The sequence below is a fragment of the Lacerta agilis genome, chromosome 6, assembly GCF_009819535.1.
Source record: "Lacerta agilis isolate rLacAgi1 chromosome 6, rLacAgi1.pri, whole genome shotgun sequence".
NCBI lineage: Eukaryota > Metazoa > Chordata > Lepidosauria > Squamata > Lacertidae > Lacerta > Lacerta agilis.
The window spans coordinates 72,505,429-72,521,022 of record NC_046317.1 but is presented as its reverse complement, the minus strand read 5'-3'; the positions used below and the strand labels follow the sequence as shown (position 1 = coordinate 72,521,022).

General features: G+C 40.7%; 1 protein-coding gene across 1 annotated transcript in view; it reads right to left on the bottom strand.

Moving 5' to 3' along the window:
• Positions 1-10,274, bottom strand: part of TOP1 (DNA topoisomerase I) — a 73,223-nt gene extending 62,949 nt beyond the window's left edge. Inside the window, exons 1-2 of the mRNA XM_033153394.1 lie at positions 10,095-10,274; positions 9,092-9,116 (exon numbers count right to left, since the gene is read on the bottom strand). Of these exons, the coding sequence (XP_033009285.1) occupies positions 9,092-9,116; positions 10,095-10,127 (58 nt within the window). The 5' untranslated portion in view covers positions 10,128-10,274. The remainder of the gene's footprint in view (positions 1-9,091; positions 9,117-10,094) is intronic.
• Positions 10,275-15,594: the final 5,320 nt, after the last annotated feature.

The window sequence follows — 15,594 nt, the reverse complement described above, 5'->3', positions numbered from 1 at the left end:
CTACAAGATGCACAAATTTTCAAGCACCACTTGTCACACTTGCAGTTTACATTATCTAGTGTCCGTTGTGTATCTAGACAAACCTCTAATTTTGTCAAGAGACTCAAAATCTGTGAAACATTTAGTAATAAAATCAGAAGGTATCATGTTGATATGAATGCAAGACACACAGTTCATGCATCACATTTCTATGTGTAAATCTGAGAGCAACACCCAAAATGTCTTGCCAAACTTCAATAAGTTGCTGGGAGGTAACCAGAATCAGGATACTTTTATATCACTAAAAAGGTAGATACATTATAGAACTCTTATGATAAGTTATTTCTAGGGTATTGTCTAGGTGGGAGTCATGGAAGTGCAACACCACCATTTTAATGCAACATAAGAGGCAGCCCAAGTTACACATGTTTTGAAGAAGTTTGATAACTGCTCAGACCCTTCCAGATCCTACCAAGTCCAGATGAATCCACATGAATTACCCCCATCCAACCAACCACACATTCCTAACACAAATAATCAAGGATATGAGGAAGGGCCATTTTCTGTCATTAATTCTGACTACCCAATTGCAGTTTATCAGTCCATTGTTGCCTTTGGAAAATTTACAACAAAAAGTAAAAACAAAACTATTCCACCAAGCTGCAACCCTACACATGCTACCTTGGGAATTAAATTTCACCCAACTAACTGAAATGATGATGATGATGATGAACTACAGCAGTAGTTCCCACAATTGGTAGTCCATGAACCCCAGGAGGACTGCGTAACCCACCCAGGGGTCCATGGCACCATTCACATAGCAACAACTACCACAGAAATGAACCCCTGTACTACAGTATTATTATTTAAATGTATTACCCACTCTTCTACATTAAAAACAGTGTAAAACAACTTCTAGGTTGTATGTATCTTAATGAGGACAAGACACATTTCAACACTTACATAGCTAAATATCCCAACTAATCATCATGCCAAAAGAAAATTATGCTAGCTATGCTGCTGTTCCTGTCAAATCAAGTAGAATTAAAGTGTCATGATCTGAATGTGCAATTTAAAGCTCTTTTTAAGATATATGTAACACTCCATAAGAGATGGGGAGGGAGAGAAAAGATATATAACACTATAAACATTCATTTTTCATGACATAGGCTGTGAGAACCCTACTAAGGCAGCAGATTTAAAGTATGTTAAGACAACAATCAGTTCAAGCCAAATTTGTAAAATGAATGAAAAAGACCTCTGCTGATCTTCATAAGACTTTCTTTTCAAAATACAAAATATTTCTTCTCTTAGGAGCTTATGCTCTCATTAAAAAACAACTAAGAAGAGAGTGATGCAGATGCCAACAACACTGTAATTCACACGGTCTGGTTTGCACAATTATTCTGCAATGAAATTAATAGAACAGTTAACATGAATTACATGTCATGTACATATTGTAATTTCCACATTTCATGCTGGCAGTGCAACTAGGAAAATGAACAAAATCCTGTGGGCTACCCAAAAAATGCCTGAAGATACAAATGTACTCTTTGCTCTTATGCAAATACTTGAATTTGTATGTAGCTTTGTTTGAGCTAAAGATGGCTCTTGCAAACTCGTGTGTAAATTCTGATTTACTGTTTAGAGTGCAATCTCCCTTGTGGGGTTTGGCCACTGAGATATTTATGTTCAGTTAGTTCCTCATTAACCCATTACAGTTGTGCATTTCTAACAGTTTATCATTGAACAGTTGTAATTAACATATGTTCTGATCTCACAAATAAGGATTAAAGGGGGGGGGTCAAACGGTTCTTATCACTAGCTGGCCGATTGCAGCTTACATCAAATCATGAGTCACTATGAAATGGCCTTTGTATTACCTAAACACACTAGTCAGTAGCGGAAAGAAAGCTTGGAAGTGAGGGGAAAGGGTAGAGATGTAAAATTTCCGGAAATTTTGAAGCTCGGAAAAAAACGGAAATTTTTGGAAAAATTGAAAAAAAATTGCTACATTAGCACTTCTTTTTTCTTTTCCAGATTGAAAGTCATTCTATTACTTTAGAAATATAAAATATAACTATGGACAATTTTAATGGGCATAAAATTATCACAACTGGCACATTAAAAATATAGTGTATCCAAACAATTATTACAAACAAAATTTACTTTTAAAATAATATTTATTTGTATTTGTAACAAATGGAGCAACAATCTCCTGACCTGTTTACTAGTTTATGTGGAACAAAAAAAACTCCACAAAACAATTTTTAAAAATCCAGAAGTAACAATTATTCATATTTCCTCTCCACAGTATTTAAAAAAAACCAAAACATTCTCATAAAAAGAACTGAAAAAGGAAGTGGGACTAAGTTTCAATGAATGAGCATGAAATTTAATCAGAATCATTTTCTGAGCTGTAATTAATAATTATATACTTTCAGGCCCTTTTTGTTGCTCTATATTTTCTTCCAGTACTTTGAGGCCTAGTGAAGAGGAACAGAACCAATGCATACCACACGCATGCAAAAAAACAACTGAAACCCTTTTCTTTTTTGGTGACAACAGCACCTCCTAAAGGAAGAAATGTATCTTGTTCTTGCATTGGAGAGTTCAGTTTGTAACCTAGGACTTGCTTGTCCTCACAGAAATTAGAATAATCTGATACCATACATATTTTTTAGAAATGATTTATAAAATATTTGAAACCCTTATCTTAAAATATTTTATTCATCATGTTAAAATAAAACATCCCATAATCTATTTTTTATTTTTTCAATTTTTCAGAAAAAAACAAAAAAGGCTTCAGTAAAAAAAGGAAAACCCGTTTTTCCCAAATTTTTCCAGGGTTTTTTTCCGGGCCTTAACATCTCTAGATAGTGGTGATGAAATGTTACCTGTTAACTGCCATTATTTCCTTGAGCTGCTGCTTTAGCACCACTTTTATTTATTTACTAAGCCCATTACATCTTTCTTTGCTGTGTGATCCCAGTCAATCAGGGATCATGCAATGAACATGACACTGGAGCATCAAATAGCCAATCAGATTTGGCTTCATGGCAACTTTATTATGGGAAAACCAAGCCATGCACTTGCACTTTCTTTCTTTGGGGGGGGGGAGAGAAGAAAGAGCACACTAACATTGCTAAGGCAACCCAACTGGTACTGGTGGTTTCACTGCCTGCTAGCGCTGAATGGCTTGCAATACTTACAATTCACTAGCTGGGGCAGGGTGCAGATGGCACCAAATTATCCCAATCAAAGTACTTCCCCAACTGCTCAACTATACATACCGGTAACAGTAAACATCATCCTAAAACCATGTGCTCCATCCATCAGATGATCTCAGCCCACCTCAATGAAAAATGCTACTTCCTCTCTATAAAGCAAAACAGAAAATACAGCAGAGAACCGCTCACATGACTTAGTTGGTCTCTAACGTGCTATTGGAAGGAATTTTTTAATTTTGTTTTGACTATGGCAGACCAACACGGATACCTACCTGTAACTTTAAAAAAACAGTGGACGCTCAGGGCGCGAACGCGATCCATGCAGGAGGCGCATTCACAACTCACAACCCGCAACGCCACGTCTGCGCATGTGCGGGTTGTGATTCAGCGCTTCTACGCATTGCGTGAAGTGCCAAACCCGGAAGTAACCCGTTCCAGTATTTCCGGGTTCGGCGCAGTGCGCAACCCAAAAACACACAACCTGGAGCGGCCGTAACTCAAAGTATGACTGTACTTTCCCCTTTGATGATGAAGAGGCAAAAGTATTTCTGAGTCAACCTGAACGTAATCAGTTCACTAAAGAAACGCCATCATTTGCAATGCAGGGCACAGGACTTTTAATAAAACTGTTAGATAATACCACACAGTAGGAGCTACAACTACTGCAGTAATACTACTGTGTTGTAAACAAGTACATAAGATCAAATCACAGATTTTCTTCAGTATAAGGGCATGAAAATCTGACACTCAGTTTCAAAACCAATGCTTGCAGCTACATAAGCTGCTGTTTGACATGCAAGTTCTGTATGGTCTTGTTAATGCTACATTTTGAAACTAACAGCACTATGGAAAAAATGGGAATGACTGAAGAATGGTTGGGTTCTCTTTGAACATGGTACACAAATATTTACTTCAGAAAATGTGTGGACAGTATCTCATTGAATTGAACAAGATAATGAGAATGTATATACAATTCATAATCAGCTCAAGTAAATCGTATCAAGGCTACCCAACAACAGGAAACAGTGGTACCTTGGGTTACATACGCTTCAGGTTACGTACGCTTCAGGTTACCGACTCCGCTAACCCAGAAATAACACTTCAGGTTAAGAACTTTGCTTCAGGCGCAGCGGCAGTGGGAGGCCCCATTAGCTAAAGTGGTGCTTCAGGTTAAGAACAATTTCAGGTTAAGAACAGACCTCCGGAACAAATTAAGTACTTAACCAGAGGTATCACTGTAATGCAAACTTCTATCTCCTCTTTGGAAATCTTTTTCAACAGGCAACTCTGATCACTAGCCAGAATTAATACTTAAAAAAATGCTAATTCAGGCTACTGCCAAGCATTCAGCCAATGAGCTCAACATCTACCAAAGATCTTCAAGATCTTCAATATTTTTACTCACTTAGACTGCAGATTAAGCTTATCCACAATTTAAATGTGAAGAACTGAGGCAAAGAACTTAAGCAGCTTGCCAAAGGTCACATGCTAATTCATCTGCAAAGACAGATAAAAGGAAACTAAGGAGACCACACCTAGAGAGAGGGGAAGATCAGAATTACAAACCCTATTATTCTTGAGTTTATTTGGCTTACCATACCTGGAGTTCACAGATCTTATTAGAAAGGAACAGGTTTCCCCAATAATTGCCTGATACAGGAAAATAAGAACAAGCTGACATTTCCCAAAGTCATTTGTTTCCTGGCAACATTAAACAGACATTTGCTACCAGAACCATAGTCCTTGGGGGTTGATTGACTAAACTAACCTACCAGTATGTGATCTTTTAGAATTTAAAAGTTTCTCCTTTTTTATTTAGCTATTGTTTACTACAAATGCCTAGTTCAAACAGCTTAAAACTAAATAAGCTATTTAATGCATCTAGTAGATTCTGCCATTTGTAAATATTAGACCTGAATATTTAAAAGTCATTCTTCTACTCATTATGCCCTTTAGCATTTTGAGCAATAGAGTTGAACCAAAATTGTCATATAGAAACATTTTTGTGGTGTTACTACAGATTTTAGTAAGATTCTAAACTTATTTCTGAGGAAGCAAATGTACTTCAGTGATAAATTCTCATCCAACAAGCCAGAGGTTTGTAAAGTTGTCCTCAAGCCTACATAATATATTTCACTGCTATTCCACAGATGTAGGCCTCTAATCTCTTTTACTACCAATATACATTCTCTCATTGACCAAAACAAAAACTTACTCAATGATATATTTTACTGAGGATTTGTTATACAAGCCTGCCAGGGAATGTTGAAAGCAAAATCATATCCTACATGCTACAAAAAGTTTATTGTAAGACACCAGGGTTTTTGCTTCTTAGTAATTACTCACCCTAGCTAAAAATCTTTACTTGTTTAAAAGGAAATCAACTATGTTTTGCATTGTCTAACATATACACTTTTTGGTAGTGGTGGGAGAACTAGCAAATTGAAACAGATTTTAAGTCTTCAGTACAGACACAACACCGTTCACACAATTTTCCTCTGCCAAACATACAAATTCGTATTGAGAGCCTCAAACCCACACTGTTGGAAAATATATCACACAAGTTCATTTCTTCATTAAGCTGAGTTGCTTTGCTTTCAGATGCATGCAACATGTTCATTTCTGTATCAGAGCAATATTACATGAGTTCAGTCCTCCAAGCTATCAAGTCTTGGGATAAAATACAGCTACAAGATGACTAACAGGTCTACATAAGGGGCGGGAAAACCTGATGTAAAAAAATAAAAGTGAATATTGTAAATGAAAACTTTTTTAAAAAATAAAAAGAACATTTTCTTAATAGCAGCATAGGATTGCTAGTTATGGTTACACTTTACTCTGCAATTTCTGGATGCTTTACCCTGGAAAATTATATTCCATCATGGGCAGATTCAAAAATCTGCAAAAGCACATGGTTACAACCCTATCTGAGCTGTACCATGCACCAGGCAGTTGGGTGAAAGACATCTGAATGCACCCTCTGAATGTCAAAGAGAAGTGTACATGTAAACTAACCTTAACTGTGGCATGTTAATTTTCTATGTGGAAAGTGGTGGTGGTTGTTCTGATGCATATCATGTACTACTACTGCTGCTGCTGCATTCTGAAATAGTAAGCCATGGGATATACTTTACCTGAATGGTTAAATTGGCTCTTTGAATTGGCCCTATTCAATTGCTGCATGTAGTGCAGGAAAATTATTTTGCAAATTATGAACAGGAGACCCTTCTACACATGGTGCTTAAGATAGTGCTTATAGATGGTGCTTAAGAAAGCACAGGAAAAATAAAACAAAATCACAAGTTTGTAAAAAAAAAAATAAAGTACCGAAATGAAGCATAAAGCAGATTTGTTCTAGCAGATGTAAAAATCTGGTTTGGATATGTATTGACACTTAACGGCCCATGGCAGGCCAAACTTATGCTTGACAGCACTTTGTTTCCCAAACCATACTAATGCATGAATTTAGTTCTATTCACAGGAAACAATACTATGCATTAAACCAGTAGTGTTCACTGGGTGTCTCCCATCAACTTGAGAATTTCTACTATTCTTTCATTAGCTTTTGAGATCTAAAACAGTTCACACATGGTGGCACAGCTGTACATTACCCCAAACTGGCTGCCTTCATCAAATACATATGGTCATTACATACTCAATAAATAAGAGATATGTAGTTTTCATCAGTGCCTTTAAATAAATGTGAATGGATAGACAATAACAGTTCACTACTTTTCTATTTAAACACTTTTTCACCTTTTTAGAACTGTATGCTTGAAGCTACATGAATGGATGATCTGGGAGGCAAGAGGAACTAGCAAACTTTCTTAAGTACAGTATAAAGAGATCTATTGTGCTAAAGATGCTTTGTATGGGGTTAATTCTATGTCTTCTCCACTGCTTTACTTAGAATGAAAATGGATATTTAAGACTCTAACTTCAACATGCAATGATTCTGACTCAGAAGTAAGGAACACAATAGTGTAAGTAAAAAAAGGACATGAAGGAAAGTACAGCCTTAGTGGCAAGGTCAAAAAGGATGTGACTATTGACACTGTTATTTCTTGAAGAATAATCAAGAGCCTGTGGCTGAAGAATGATTGCAGTGAAATAACAACTAAAGAAAGGCTGGAGTCAACAAAAGGGGAGAAAGCCATCCTCCAAAGCCATCTTCATACTTTATTTAGTCAGTGATAAATATTACTTGTTTGTGAAATAATAAATACCCAAGCTAGGAAAATGTTTCTAATTCCCAAGTATAAGACTGAAAATATTAGATACCACCACTGTGTTAAGGCAGTATTTAAGTTTTAGGTGCCCAAGGTAACCAGACACTTGAGATAGACCTGCTCAGTACACACTTCAAAAAGAAGTCAGAATAGGGCAAGAAGCCAAAAGATTCAACAATTCAAACCCAAACCCCATCTTCAGCACAGTCTTAACACTGAACTGCCAACCCCTATAGAATACAACCACTGATATTTTTATTTTATGTATTTGTATTAGGCAATGGATGGCCATTACAGAGTGGTTAAAAATATTTGTGCTTATTTCTTAGCAGTTGGGGAGGTTCTGCACATTTTGTACATTTCTGAAAAATCTAAAGATCTCAGCAGAAATATTTCAACATGCAGGGAAAAATACCTGCATTACATCAACACATATTCTTAATCATAGATGACTTCATACTCCTTATACAGGAGCAGAAATTCAGAAGATAGAGAACCTGCTGTCAATCCAGTATGCAAACATGCTACGCAGAACACTGCAATGTTTCATGAAAGCAAGTCAGCCAGTATAATAAAGCCCCCAGGAGTTAAAAGCCAAGGTGAAATCACCTTTCAAAAGGTGGGGGAAGCAATCTTGGCATTTTCTGACTGATATGCCATTCCAACTCTACATCCCCTTCCCCCAGAACCTATTTTCTCCTTTTAAAAGAAGAGGAAAGCTCTCTATGCAACAGTGACAAAGGCATACATAGCAGAATCTTAATCCCCCCCCCCACACAACATATTTTTTTAATTAAAAAAACCCTCACAATATATCTATCATAGCTTTTATAAACTGAACACAAACATACACCATCAACTACCAAACTTTAGCAAAGTGATACTGAATAGGTTTCTAGAACTGCCTGTGCTGTTTTATTTTTGCTTGTTTTTAATATCCAGGAATAAAACCCTTGTTCCTGCATGCAGATCTTAAAATATGCTGTGTATTCAAATGGATGGAGAATCCGTTCAAGAGCAACATGTTGCAACCACCTTTCTACAGGCGAAGGTTTTGAAAGAAACAGAACTGGGGGAGGAGAAAAAGAGGACGAGGTGGGAATAAAAAGGCAACTAAACCAAGCTTTGAAAGAACAAAACAAAAGCAAGCAAACAAAAATGACGGTTTTCCCTTTTCGGAGAGAATATTTTGAGCTGGGGTGGTGATTATATCGCATGTTTTCACTGCAGGAGGTTTCTCATGGGCAGCTCGAGGGAGGAGGAGAAGGAGAAAGAGACACACACAGGGAAGAGACAGAAAAAGAAAATGGCGCAGAGACTAAGTCCCGACCGTCGACAAGGCGACTTTCCAGGGGGGAATCGGAGTCCAAGGGGGCCTCCGAAAAACCAAGCGAGACCGGATTTGGGGTCTCCACTGTCCTCACTACCGAGAAATGGGGTCGGATGGGCTAAGGGCCCTATGATTTCCGAGTATTAGGAAGCTCGATGGGAACAATGGGGCCGATGAGCGAGGAGACGGGACTTAGTCTCTGGGACGCCATGTCTGTCCTTTACCATCCTCAGCAATACAAGAGAAGGGGAAAGAGAGGGAGAAAGGAGAGAAAGCAGGGCAAATCCTACCCACTCCCCAGTACAGAGGGACAAGGCACTCACCGTTCGCTCGGAAATCTGGATCGATCTATGGGGGGAAAGGAAAGAGGAAAAAAATACATATATATATATATATATATATTTACGAAAACAAGACCTAGGTATGGTTTTATCACATGTTCAAGGCAAAACACGAGCCGAGCAGAGGAATCAACCCGGTGGCTCTTAAAAACTGATTTAGCGTTACCTATTAGCAAAAGCGAGGGGGCCAAATAGAGATCCCCCCTCACTTTCCCCACCCCACCAAAGTTTTCCCATCCTATTTTAATTGCCTTCTTTTTCCTCGTGCGTGGCTCTGTATTCCCATGATTTTTCCTCAACCTCCCCGCACCCTCGTTTAAGGGCCCTTCGTGCCCTCCAAGCGGTAGGGAAGAAAACGAGAATGAGGAGGGGGGGACACCACAAATTTTCCCTCCCCCAAACCCCCCTTCTTTCTGGAAGGAGTTGAGGAAGATGTGGGTTAAAAGAAAAGACGATGGGGGGAGGGGGGGGTTGGAGATGATTGATTATAGACACCGTGTCTACAGGCAACTTGCAGGAAGCCCTGCGAGAGATTAAGGTGTGACTCTCCGCAAGAAAAAGGGGTCACCCCTCAAAGGGGTCTGATGGGATGCGACGGTTTGGGGGACCAGAGAGAGAGAGAATGAGGTGAAAGGCCTAACTACTATTAAAGGGCCGCAGCCAAATAATTCCGGTAGGAACTGAAAGCAATGAGGCTCTCTCTCCTAGAGAAAAGAAGCCCCGACCCCCCCCCAAAAAACCCTCTTTATTTAGCGCCCCTCCGCTATTATTCAGAAGTGAAATACCTGCTTTTGAGGAACCTGCGGCAAAGAAACACCCTCCCGATATTTATGGGAAGGGGCTAAGTTATGAGAGCGAAGGGTTCTCTTTCCCCTACAACTGAAGGGGGAGGGAATCCTAATCCCCCCCCCCAAGGAACTTTAGGCCTCGGTCTCCATCCACTTCCCCTTAAGTACTGTAAGAGTAGGAGCCCTCCGACCCTTACCTGGGAGTCGTTGTGCAGCTGATCCCCACTCATGCCTGTAATGCAGGGGGGCGGGCGGGAAGGGGTTAAGCCTAGTAAGAGAGCTTGGGGAGCAGGCAAAGTCTTGAGGCCGAAGGCAGAACGCAGCCCCCTCAAACAGCACAGTCAGTTGTGTAACAGACTAAGTCCTCGTTTCCCTTTACTGCGCAGGCGTCGCGACTTTTAAACAGAGGGGCGGGGCTTAGCGAACAGCAGGAGGAGGGAGGGCAGGTTCGGAGGAGAGAACGCCTTCGTTAACATGGCCCAACCCTCCCGCTGCCTCTCCTCCAATCAGCAGGCGCCATGGCTGAGATTTGCATGCTAGCCACGCCCACCACCTCTTGGTTGGAATCGCTTCCCCGCCCCGGCTACACTTTGTGCCTGATTTGGCCACGCCTCTTCCTTCTCCGCCGTTTACGAAAAATGCCGGTTGCTTTCCCCTCCCCCTCGCGCGTCTCTTCCTTCCTCCCCGCTTCAAAACGCCGGGTTCTATTTACATATCCGGTCACGCCCCTTCCTCCGGCACCAATGAGGCGGCACGAGGCGGGCTCGCCTTATTAACATATACAGGGGCGAGTTTTCGCCGCTGCGAGAAAGGTACTTTTTCCGCAGCACGTTGTGCAAGACACATGGACGCAGTGCGCCTGCGTGCCTTTTCAGCCTCCACTTCCAATGGGGGAGTTTTCTATTAAAAACTCACCTCATCTAACCCTCACCCAGTTCTGGACACCTGTTAGCCGGTATGTAAGGTGGAGGAGCCCTACGTCGGAGCCAGACCGTTTCTCAGACGTCTCAATGCTGAATTATACCTGCAAAATATCTTCTGCAAAATTTCTTCTGTCCTCTGTTGTGAACCACTTTTTTTCTCCCCCTCCCCCTTTTAGGCCCTCTATGAGCTGATTACTATGGTTTGTTTTATTATTGTTCCTGTTTTGATTATGTATTTTGGGTTCTTGTATTTTTATGCTGTCAACCGCTCTGATTTCTTGATATGAAAGTGGTATTCAAATTTATTAGTAATAATAATATGGCCATATCCCCACGTTCCTTTTAAAGCACACTTAGAACAATTTAAAGCACTCTTATAACCACTTGGCTTCCCCAAGAGAATTCTGGGATCTGGGATTTGTTAAGGATGCTGAGAGTTGTCAGAAGTCCCCTATTCCCCTTACAAAGTGTTACAATTCCCAGAGTGGCTTAACAACCTCTTCCCAGTTACAGGTGGGTAGCCGTGTTGGTCTGCCATAGTCGAAACAAAATAGAAAATTCTTTCCAGTAGCACCTTAGAGACCAACGGAGTTTGTTCTTGGTATGAGCTTTCGTGTGCACACGAAAGCTCATACCAAGAACAAACTCCGTTGGTCTCTAAGGTGCTACTGGAAAGAATTTTCTATTTTGTTTCAACCTTTTCCCAGAGAATTGTAGCTTTGTGAGGGGAATGCATGCTTAACAAACTATGATTCCCGGGGTGCTTTGGGGGAAACCATTACTGCCAAAGAGGTCTGCTAGTGCTTCACTAGTTTTGTGCATGGCCTGTACTTTAGAACAGGGGTGCACAGACAGTTCAATTAGCCACAGGGGCTAACTGAAGAGATTGGGGAAACTTTAGCTATGGTTTTCTGCATCATTGGCTGACCAGCTCCTGCTCCAACTCTTACAATCCTAAACCATTTGAGCACATTAACAAGTCAATATGCAAGAAGTATGTATTGGAGAGAAAGTGCCGTACCAGTATAGAGATCAAATTCTCCACAATTTTAGAAGGTTCTTAAAGCATAGAATCAGAAGATTCTGTGAAGTAGGATAGCGCTTTTAAAAAACACCATATTTCCCTAGCACAGCAGGATGACTGGTATTATCTAAGGGCACATTCACCCCATACATTCCAAGCATTATTATACCACCAACATTGATGCCAAAATCCAGCAACGCCTGAGCTCTGCGAGTATGGCTTTCTCCCGATTGAAGTGCAGAGTGTTTGAGGACCGGGACATTCGCAGGGAAACCAAAATGCTTGTTTCCAAAGCTATTGTACTGCCATCCTTACTGTATGCTTGTGAAGCATGGACCACTTATAAACGCCAACTCCTCGAAAGATTCCATCAATGGTGTCTCCAAAAAAATTTACACATCACTTGGGGAGACAGGCGAACTAAGACCAGTGTACTGGAATAAGCAAAGTTCACCAGTGTTGAAGCAATGATTATTCAACATCAACTTCGCTGGACTGGTCATGTGCGGATGCCTGATTATCGTCTTCCCAAACAACTACTCTATTCCAAACTTAAAAATGGAAAGTGTAGTGCTGGTGGTCAACAAAAGAGGTCTAAAGACTGTCTCAAGGCAAATTTTTAAAAATGTAGTATAAATACCAACAATTGGGAAACACTTGCCTGTGAGTGCTCCAATTGGAGAACAGCCTTTACCAAAGGTGTCATGGGCTTTGAAGACACTTGAACTCAGGACGCAAGGGAGAAACGTATTAAGAGGAAGGCACGCTTAGCAAATCCACACCATGATCAACTCCCACCCAGTAATCAATGTCCCCTATGTGGAAGGATGTGTGGATCCAGACTTGGCCTCCATAGTCACTTACTGACTCATGGTTAAAACCATGTTTATGGAAGACAATCTTACTCGGCTACGAGTGATCGCCAAAGAAGAAGCTGAGAGTTAGGAAACCCCTAGTCCCCTCCCAGAGCTACAGTTCCCAAAGTGGTTTAACAATCAGTCCCTCCTCATGGAGAATTGTGGAATTGTGGCTGTGGGAGGGGACTAAGGGTCTCTTAACAACTCTCAGCACCCTTAGCAAACCACTTTTCCCAGGGTGCTGAGTGATACCACAGTCCTTTAAAACTTTCTTCCCTTCTTCTTTGGCAATCACTAGTATTCGTAGCCGCGTAAGGTTGTCTTTCATTAACACGGTCTTAAGTCTGTAAGTGACTGTGGAAGTCAATTCTGGATCTGCACATCCTTCCACAGTAGGGAAATAGGTTTCCAGGCAGAAGTTGTTCACGGTGAGGGTTTGCCAAATGTGCCTTCCTCTTAGCTCATTACTCCTTTTCGCCCAGAGTTTGTGTTTCTTCAAAGTCCATGACACCTTTGGTAAAGGCTGTTCTCCAACTGGAGTTCTCGCATGCCAGTGTTACCCAGTTATCAATGCTTATAGTATACTACATTTTTTTAGATTTGCCTTGAGAGTGTATTTCAACCTCTTTTGTTGTCCAGCAGTATTTCACTTTCCATTCTTTAGTAGTTGCTTTGGAAATAGAGTAGTTGCTTTGGAAAACAATAATCACGCATCCAAACAACATGACCAGTCTGATGCTGAAGAATCATTGCTTCGACATCAGTGATCTTTGCTTCTTCCAGTACACTGACATTAGTTTGCCTGTCTTCCCAAGTGAAGTGTATTTTTTTTCTGGAGACACTGTTGATGGAATCTTTTGAGGAGCTGGAGATGGCATTTATAAGTGGTCCATGTTTCACAAGCGTATAGTAAAGTTGTTAGCACGATAGCTTTGTAAACAAGCATTTTGGTTTCCCTGTAAATGTCCTGGTCCTTAAACACTCAGCGCTTCAGTTGGGAGAAAGCTGCACTTGCAGAGCTCAGGCAATACTAGATTTCAGTATCAGTGTTGGCCCTTGGGGAAAGATAACTGCCCAGGTAGGAGAAGTGATTGACATTTTCCAACATTACACTATTAAGTTGGATTTGTGATGCTGCAGAGGGGTTGTTTTGAGCTTGTTGGTGCAGCACTTTGTTTTTTTTTAATATTGAGTGATAGGCCAAGCTTTCCGTAAGCTGCTGCGAAGATATTTAGGATGATTTGGAGGTCATCCTCTGAGTGTGCACACACTATATTGCCATCAACATCATAGTGCTTTAAATATATGGTGTGAATGTGGCCTTAGTTGTCTCCTTGGGCTTTAAATGGGCAACAAAAGACAGTGGAGCATGCTGAAAACGGATGTAAAAAGACAGTGTGGGGAAGCTTGCTCTCTAATATTAATTCATTATCAATCTAATAATTGTTATTCACCTTAGGGTCCCAGGGTTTTAGTACATATATACCTCACATTTCATCCAAGAAGCTCAGGTGGGCATACACAACAAGGTAGGTTAGGCTAAGAGATGGTTGCTGTCCTGGTGAGCTTCATGATTGGGAGGAGATTTGAACTCTTGCCTCCTGGATCCTAGTCCAGCTACTAAACCACACTGACACTAGTCATCCTGCAGCCAACGTACATCCCCTGACCTGTGAGGAAGAGGAAGAGTGTGAGGTAGGCAGGCAAAGAGAAATTCAGGCCTGCTCCAGCCAGACTGTCCCCTCCCTGCCCGCTGCCCCCTGCTCAACTTTAAATGAAACATCATTTGTTTTAGTCCTTTAACATTGTAAACTGCATTGGGTACCTTTGGCAGAAAAGTGGAATATAAATGCAATGAATAAGTAATAAATAATCAGAATACCTTAGCTGTTGAAGGCCAGAGTAGAGAGTTGTGTCTTCCAGCAAAGGTTGTGCAGTGACAATCCTAGATGCACCTCTGTGGGGAGGGAGTTCCACAATTCAGGGGCTGCCACAGAGAAAGCCCTCTCCCAAGTCACAACTCTCTGCACTTCTGCGGGTGGAGAAATTATCATATTCTGCTTGCTGATGGCATTGGCTATAGTTATGTATTGTATCTTAGATTTTAATGTGTTAGATTTTTGGGGTTGGGTGTTTCTTTAAGGTGTTTATATACAACTTTTCAGGCAGGCCTTACAATACAGTTTACATAGGATTATTTCCTATAGGATAGGCATGAACAATTGAGAAAAGGAAAATCACACATTTACAGTGCATTCACACACACACACACACACACACACAGAGAGAGAGAGAGAGAGAGAGAGAGAGAGAGAGAGAGATGTCTGATGGAGCTTACTCCCAGGTAAGTGTGTGCAAAATTGCAGCTTAACTGTGTGAACAGCAGGATGCCATGCACAGAAATAAGTTCTGCTGATTTCAGCTCATTTTACTTCCATGTAAACATGTGTAAGATCACTGCTCATGTAAAGCTGAGTTAGCAACAGTATCTGAATTCATTCACTTGCTCCTTGACAGTTTAACATTGTAAACACTTCAAGTTATATGCTTCTCTGCTATTTGTATAAAGCCCTAGGCGCAGTTTACAGCATTGTATAAATAATAGCAATATCTATACTGTAAACTGCTTGCTTCCCATTGTGTTATTTTCAGAAGGCTTCTTCTAAAATGTGACACATAATCTGAGCTGGTTTTTTCCACTCCATTTCTCTGATTTTATGCCAGAGCAGCTCCGCTGAAGTCAACTGTGCAGCGTTTAGCGCAAAAGTATTGTTAACACAGCAGAACAGAAGCCTCTCTGATTTCTGGTAATCCAGTTTTGAAAATTTTCTATCTTCTATGATGGCGGCTCATCGCAATAGAGCATTTGTTCACAGAAAGGCCCAGCTTGCTG